At 39.1% G+C, this 8,674-nt stretch overlaps 1 protein-coding gene across 1 annotated transcript in view; it reads right to left on the bottom strand.

Annotated features, from left to right (window-relative positions):
- LOC117111973 (uncharacterized transporter C323.07c-like) overlaps positions 1 to 8,108 on the bottom strand; it is a 9,079-nt gene extending 971 nt beyond the window's left edge. Inside the window, exons 1-4 of the mRNA XM_033255026.1 lie at positions 8,004 to 8,108; positions 6,377 to 6,478; positions 5,564 to 5,632; positions 4,704 to 4,852 (exon numbers count right to left, since the gene is read on the bottom strand). Coding sequence (XP_033110917.1) covers positions 4,704 to 4,852; positions 5,564 to 5,632; positions 6,377 to 6,478; positions 8,004 to 8,108 — 425 coding nt within the window. The remainder of the gene's footprint in view (positions 1 to 4,703; positions 4,853 to 5,563; positions 5,633 to 6,376; positions 6,479 to 8,003) is intronic.
- Positions 8,109 to 8,674: the final 566 nt, after the last annotated feature.

Consider the following 8,674-nt stretch of genomic DNA (forward strand, 5'->3'; position numbering starts at 1 on the left):
GGTGTCCACAAGGTGCAATCCTAGTGCCAGAACCAACAAGAAAGAAAAGAAATATGAAAGAAAAAGTTAAAAAAGAAACAGAAAAAAACCAAAAACAAATTACTAGGAGAAATGTCTGTTAATTATGTCGTGTTTCTAAATATTATCTACATTAATATTAATGGGGTCCATGGGGTGTTGAAACGTCTCACATTCATTCGGAACCATGCTTTCATGTGACTTGCACCATGCGTGGGCCCTAGCCAAACTTTTTTTAATCTCTGTTGTTTTCTTTCCTCTAATCTTGCTTTATTCGCTTCTATTCATTCACTTATCACTATTTCTTCTTCCTCCCTCTTCTTGGCGAAAAGGGAGGTAATTTTGTAAATCCTCCTCTGGGTTTATAGCCTCTCACACCCAAGTCAACCTGCACCTTCTCGTGGTGGACCCTGTTAACCCAGGCCGTGCGGCCTGGGATCTAACGCAGGATATGGCCCCAGCTATGGGTTAAATAGATTAATATCTGACTAGGATCCATCTACCTAGTACGAGAAGGATAGACTCTGAAAAATCCCGGACCACATCGTCACCAGCCGTCGTGTTTCGATATGCCGCTAGATCATGGCGTTGTGGATCAGAGAGTGACGTCATTCAGTCGCGTGATGTACGTCACTTAAATTATTGCGAAGGCGTGATGACCCGCAAAATAATCAACTTAAAGTCCTATGGCGATGGAAGTATGACGAAGGCAGCAGGGTTGAGTCCTGAGAGCTGTCAGTCAGATGTCTGCACGTAGGCGGCTGAAGTGTGATGGTTGTGTGGTGCACGCAAACTGGAACACGGTGTACTCAGGGCAGCTACTTCAGCGTCCGGGCTGCTCTATTCAGAGGTACCACAGCCTGCCCGAATTTCGGGAAGCCCCTAGAAAAGGTGGGGTAGACATTGGGTGTTCCTAGATTACCTGGGTGGGTTGGCCACGCCCACCGGGACTCCATATTTGTGGTTGTAAAATAATGAAGAAAAATAAACGGAAAAGACTTACAATGGTTACATGGAATGTACGCACGTTACTTGACCGTAGCGCGTCTGACAGACCCGAACGTCGCACAGCACTGGTGGATAGAGAACTTTATAGGTACAGCGTTGATATTGCAGCACTGCAGGAAACCCGCTTGAAAGAACAGGGACAAATTAAAGAGCAAAATTACACCTTCTTCTGGTCTGGCCACCAGAAAGATGGCCCTAGCCAAGCGGGTGTAGCTCTTGCAATCTCCAACAAGCTGCTAAGAAACCTACCATCACAACCAAAACCAATCTCTCCCAGATTGATTCAACTTCGACTTGATCTGGATATGCGGCGATCGGCAACTGTCTTGTGCGCCTACGCACCGACAATGACAAATAATGATGAAACAAAGGAACGATTTTACAGTCAACTGGCTGAAGCAATTCGATCTGTCCAGAAATCAGATAAAATTCTCATTCTTGGGGACTTCAACGCACGTGTTGGAGGAGACTATGTGACGTGGGACAGGGTGGTCGGCAAGTTTGGCTGTGGAAAAACCAACAGCAATGTGAAATGCTGCTGTCGCTGTGCACTGAGTTTGATCTTGCAGTAACTAATACTTACTTCAACAATCCCGATGGGTGGTACCACTCCTGGTGCCATCCGCGTTCCAAACACTGGCACCTGCTCGACTATGTGCTTACTCGAAGAGTGGACATCAAGGACGTATGCAGCACACGGGCACAGCGTGGTGCGGATTGCCACACTGACCATCGAATGATTCGGACGAAGCTGAAACTGACTGTAGATCCACCACGTCAGAAAACTGCAGCAAAACCAGCCAAACATTTGAATTTAGCGGCCCTTCGGGACCCAGAAGTGGCAAAAAAGCTAGCAATCAGCATGGACGCAAGCCTTAATTGTGAACAGCCTGAAAACACCTCACCTGAATTCCTTTGGCATGACTTTAAATCAAAAGTTTATGACACTGCAACTAAAGTGCTTGGCCATCCTGAACGTCGCAATGCTGACTGGTTCAACGTAAATGATGCTGAGATACAAGTACTTCTGGAAACCAAAAGGAAGATGTTCAACAAGACTCTGCATAAAGGATGCACGCGGTCTGTAACTGCTCTATACAAACAATCAAAAGCAAAGCTGCAGAAGAGACTCCGAGAAATGAAAAACCAGTAATGGCTCAACAAAGCTGCAGAGATCAAACAGTTTAACGATGCTAAAGACAGTAAAAATCTGTTTGCCACACTAAAAGAGGTATTTGGGCTATCCCAGGGAACTGCTACACCTGTTACTAGCAATGATGGCACACAGGTTTACACAGAAAAGAAGGAAATAATGTTCCGTTGGGTTCAGCACTTTAATGAGCTGCTTAACCGTCCATCTACAGTGAATGACAACGTAATTGATCAGATAAAGCAACGATCTATTAATGATGCGCTCGCTGAACCACCAACAATGGACGAGCTGGAATCGGCCATCAAGTTGTGTAACAATGGCAAATCACCGGGTGCAGATGGGATACCCGTAGAAATCTTCAAACACGGTGGCAGCCAACTCCGGGAAAAGATGCTACAAATCATCATTGAATCATGGAACAGAGAAATAATGCCAAGTGACTTTAAAAATGGCATCATCATCACGATTTACAAACGGAAAGGTGACCGTAAGGTTTGCGGAAATCACCGTGGAATAACACTTCTCTCTATTGCTGGTAAGATCCTTATCATGCGCCTGTCGACCTTGTCCGAGAGATTGCTCCCGGAAACACAATGTGGTTTCAGACCCAATCGCGGTACAACAGACATGATATTCACGCTACGCCAAATTCAAGAAAAATGTCGTGAACAGAACATGCCGCTTTACATTTGCTTTATAGACTTCTGTAAAGCTTTCGACAGTGTCACGCGTGATGCATTATGGAAGATCCTTGCTAAGTTTGGCTGCCCGGAGAAATTTGTCAACATCGTCAAACTATTTCACGATGGTATGACAGTACAGGTACTTGTCGGCGGAGAACTATCTGAAGCGTTCCCAGTAACTGGTGGTCTGAAACAAGGATGCACTCTGGCACCCACTCTTTTTGGTCTCTTTCTTGCAGCGGTACTAGAAGCATGTACGATGGATCCACCGTCCGAAGGTGTGTGGCTGCGCACACGGTATGATGGTAATTTATTCAACAAACACCGTCTGACTGCAACATCGAAAGTTAATGACATTTGCGTGCAAGAACTTATTTATGCTGATGATTCTGCCTTTGTGGCACACTCCGAAGCCGAATTGCAACAGCTTGTTGAGCGCTTCGCAAGTGCAGCTGCAGATTTCGGTCTTACCATCAACACGACAAAGACAGAAGTAATGTACCAACCGCCTCCTGGTTCCCCGTACCTCGAACCACAGATCCTTCTTAATGGTGCCCTGCTCCCAACTACGAAGAGTTTTACTTACCTTGGCAGTATGGTGACGTTTGATACCAACTTGGATGTTGAGATTGGGCGACGGACTCAAGCGGCATGTGCATCCTTCAGGAGACTGCAAGACCGATTGTGGAACAGACGGGGTGTAAAGCTGGCAACCAAGATTGCGGTGTATCGTGCAGTTGTCCTACCAGCACTACTATATTCGTCCGAGACGTACACACTCTATAGACGACATATAAAGAGGCTCATGAAAACTCAGCAAAGACACGTACGCTATATCATGGGCATACGCTGGCAAGATCGGGTCACCAATGAAGAAGTACTGCAAAGAGCTGCAATAGTCAGCATTGAATCGACCATCATGCGATTAAAATTACGATGGACAGGTCATGTCATACGGATAAACAGCGAGCGTCTCCCCAGTCAGATCCTTTATGGAGAACTGAAAGGTGGCAGATCTGAATGGAATGGAGAAGGCTCATCAATACAGCATCTGATGTAGCTGAAGCAAAACGCTGTGATGCTGCCAAAAAGAATAGGGATGCCAGACACGCTGCTGCAAGATGCCCACGTGTAATTGATGACAATTCACCAACCTGCAATATCTGTGGCTTTCGGAGCGTCAGCGAATTTGGACTGCGTAGCCACGCAAGGAAACACAGGCAAAAACAATCTTAATGAAGGAAAAAATAACTAAAAAATAAATAAATAAATAAAACAAAATAAATTTAAATAAATAAATGAATGAATAAATAAATAATAAATTAATTAAATTAATTAATTAAAAATATTATTAAATAAATAAATAAATATAGATAAATATAAATAAATAAATAAATATGAATGATGGGTCGGATCAGTCATCATCGAAAACGATGGACAGCCAATGATATATACCTATATAATAATAATAATAATAATAATAATAAAAATATATAATAATAATAATAATAATAATAATAATAATTATAATAATAATAGATAATAATAGTGGACATCTATAAGCTGTCGGTGTCCACAAGGTGCAATCCTAGTGCCAGAACCAACAAGAAAGAAAAGAAATATGAAAGAAAAAGTTAAAAAAGAAACAGAAAAAAAACCAAAAACAAATTACTAGAAGAAATGTCTGTTAATTATGTCGTGTTTCTAAATATTATCTACTGCTGATCAAAAATATTCAAATTGAAATGACAAAATTAGTTTTGATAAGGTATAATTTTCAATTTGATGAGAAAGCTAAAATTAATATGACATGAATATTAATAAAAGATAAGTATTCTTACAAGCTTATTTCAGGATCTTGGTATAGAAGTATCAGAATATTTTCCATATTTAGCAATAATGGGCAGATTAGCAGTGATATGATGATACACAGTAATAATGCTTTCTGCAGTATAATTTCTTGTTTGTAACGCAGTTGTTCTCCATTGCTCTAAAAAGTTAGCATTTAATGGTTAGAAACACACAAAGCGCAGTTTGTGTTTACAATGTGTATAACCCATCTGACGTGCTATGTTTAAGCTGGGCACTCACTGCTTCGGACGACGGTCGTACGGCCGTCGCACGACGAAGTCAACTCCGTTCGCTGTGAGCGCTAGACGCTGCGTTGCCGCAACAGCTGATAGTCGGTGGTCGCCTGAACGGATCGTCATTAAAAACGATCAGTTGCGGGCGCGTCGTCGCGTTGCATTCCTAATAAAATAGCGTAGGCCCACGACCGTCGGGCGTAGTGAGTGCCCGGTTTAAAAGAATAGGCATAGATAATGCCATCTTCCTTTTCGCATCATTAAATTTCTTGTAATAATTAATGTACAGTATTTTTTCAAGGTGTCATTTATTGCATCCCGTGGTCCACGTTGCACTCAATTTTCTTTTAATTGTCTTTTAATAAATAAAAAAATATTGTCTTTTTGCATGTCTTTTGTCTAAACACAAATGATATACACAAATCAAATTTCAAGTACTCAAAAGGTTGCCCTCTAACGGCGCCGTCATTGCTGGGTATATTTATTTGTAACTTAATTAACTAACTTGAATACACAAACTTAGCAATTCAAATATGTAAATAAATTTTCATTGTTTTAAGATCATAGCAGACAGGCAATGTGTAATTGATTCTAAAATACTTAGCCAATATACTCACATTTGCAATGTACGTGTTGCAGACGGTAACTATTCCAAATCCAGGTAAAATGCAAATTGTTGTTATAATCTGAAATAAGGTGGTACTGTATAACTTAGAAAACTCTAAACCATCTTTTGAAAATCTTGAAAAAACTGTACATAGGCCTACATATGTATATATATATTTATATATATATATATATAAATTATATTATATTATATAATATTTGTTAATTGCTGATCTTTTATATAATATATGCATGTGTAAATGTATACATATTGCAATAGCGAAGGACGATTATATCTGTTTTATTTAAAAGACTATCCAAGATTACCAATATGTGCGATATAACACTAAATTATCCTCACTTCGTAAATTATGTACATTTTATTATCAAATATTGTAAATGAAGAGAAAATTACTATTGACACTTTCATTGACATAATTATACATGCCAAATGGCATTCACTGTTTGCATCATGGTACAGAACTAAGTTTAGGCTAAATTTAAAAATTATTCTTTTCACACATAAAGCTTATATGGACATGCTCTATCTCTCTTTACCCATCTCACTACTATCTTTACGTTTCACGAGACAGTCGAACGTTTTCATGTTATCAGTATCTAGAATGGTGCATGTATTTACCGTTTTATTTTACTGCTCCGAAAATGTGCAACTCTCTTCAACATAAACTTAGATTAAATTCTTATACTTATGCATTCGGAACTCCTTAATCAATAATTCTTATTTTTAAGCAGTACAACAAATATTTTTTCTAACAGGTGCTATACAAATACTAATACAATTTTATTAATGGTAATTTACTTACTAGGTCTGCAAAAGATGCAGCCGCCTTTTCTGTTTTATCATGACGACCCACAAATATGACACTGTTCGTTGACAATGCGCATTCAAGTAGCATGGATGCACTCTAAAAGTAGGGTTAAAACAAATCTCGAGAAGAATAATCACTGCCACATTTGAAAAATAAATCTAAATTAATGTTTAAACGTCTCCTACATAGGCCTACTTCTATGAAGAAGAACAAGATTTAGTTTAATTGGAACTTAACCAAATGAACCAGGCATGTATCCCGAGCTAAAGATATCGCACATATGGTGTCTATGGGACAGATTTTTAATCTGACAAAATGTTTTTTCATGATGATGATGACGCTTCTAATGACGATGACGGCACGATATGAGTCATTTGTGATTAGTGCGTGCAAAGTGAGCGAATGGCTGGAGACAGGGAACCACCAACATGCCCCGGCAAAAATATACGATGGATCTGATGTTGTTACTAATTTTGAGAGTTTTCTGTAATCATTATATCTCTAGAGCATAACAAAACATTAGGGATACAGGTATATAATTATGTACCTTTGGCCAGGTAATCGCCATTGGAATTTAGCAGCGGAGGAAACCCCTGCAAAAACCTAGTGGTTCTAAAGTATTATGGAAGAATGTTTTAAACTATTTTGTTTTACAATTTCTCTGATACTCCGAGTTGAAAGAGTAATTATGAGCCTGGGTAATTGACCAGGGGTGTTTGGTTTTAACAACGTGCGTGCCGATAGTTCAGTATTAAAAAAACTTGTATTTTAAGACTACGAATAGTAGAGAATGAGAGAAACAGGTCCTCCCATTCATTGCATGTGTATCTTGACAAAAACCTTTTTCGAATATTGGGTAATGAGTATATACAGAAATGCTTTACAAACAATTATGAGATTTAAGGAGTGGAGTAGTTGGACGATATCGCGGTGTTTGAAAGATCTTAGCACTGGAAAGCAATCAGGCATACCTTATCTACCTAGCTACAGCTCCACCGTAATATGTTCACGTCGGTAAATAACAAATCTATAACAATTCTAAACCGGATATTCAAACTCGCCTTTAAATTTATATAAGTGTAATACTGATCTGAAAGGTCCACTGATTAAACACAGATAGGATAGTATGGGAGCTGGCTGCTTATCTAGATGTGTATAAGAGACAGAAACAGGGAAATTTTTACACCACCAGACACAAAAATATACAGCTGCGTATTGTCATTAGAATCTTCCCCCGAACAATTGCTGCCTCCTTTTTACCTTTTCAGGGGCAGATCCACCGGGGGCCACAGGGCCCGTCAGTCACGCCGAAAAATAAAAAGAAAATTGAGAATAAGGGGAAGAAAGATAGAGGGGAAAAAAGGAAGTGTACCCATGATTTCAGCTTCGGATCCAGCAGTGGGCGAATGGAGAGTTCGATTATTTTACCACTCACTAATTTGAATTTTCTATTGATTGACGACGAACACAACGCTAAATCCCTGACGCATTTTGATACTTGGAGTAATTATACTATCCCATACTGATCTTGTCTGGAATCTTATCGACATATTATCACGAGGCCCACAAGTTACCGAAATATGAACAATAAATACTGTAGTTAAAATTTAGAGAAACTTACCAACTTCCAACCAACATTCAACAGTTCTTTTGTTTCACATATCAATTTCGAAAATGTAATTGGTAAACATATAGCGGATAGAAAATTACTGGTCAATGTCGGCATTATAAAAACACTCTCAATGACTACTGCCGGCACCAGGTTTTGAATCACTCGAGTGACTTAAGCTGTAACCATATTTAACGCATAATTAGGCTACCGCGACGAATAAAAACATAGTTTAATTAGCACGATATTTTTCACTCGGAATTACCGACAACTTTTGTCACAATGAACCGAATTAGCTTCCACACCTACCTACAATGCGCAATGTGTCTGCACATTTTGTTTTGTTGTGACAGAGACCATTAATTCATCACTGTTACAGGCCTACGCAATGTGTATAAGAGTAGGGTTGTTCATAGCATATTCAAAAATATTGAAATCAGTTGCTTTGAATCGGATTAGAGTTTCCAACCAAGCCCCAATGGTCCAGTTGGTGAAGATGTCTATAGGCCATAAAGAAAATAACCCAGATTCGACTTCATTTTCACTTTTACTTTTCATCTGCCCATACATATAAAATATAACTATAGAAATATATATATATATATATGTATATATATATATATATATATATATATATATATATATATAATCTGCGTGGTTGGCTTAAAGCAGATCATGTAGAC

This window comes from Anneissia japonica, unplaced genomic scaffold, assembly GCF_011630105.1.
Source record: "Anneissia japonica isolate Jap-2015-1 unplaced genomic scaffold, ASM1163010v1 scaffold288013_len103132_cov178, whole genome shotgun sequence".
In the NCBI taxonomy this organism is placed as follows: Eukaryota; Metazoa; Echinodermata; class Crinoidea; order Comatulida; family Comatulidae; genus Anneissia; species Anneissia japonica.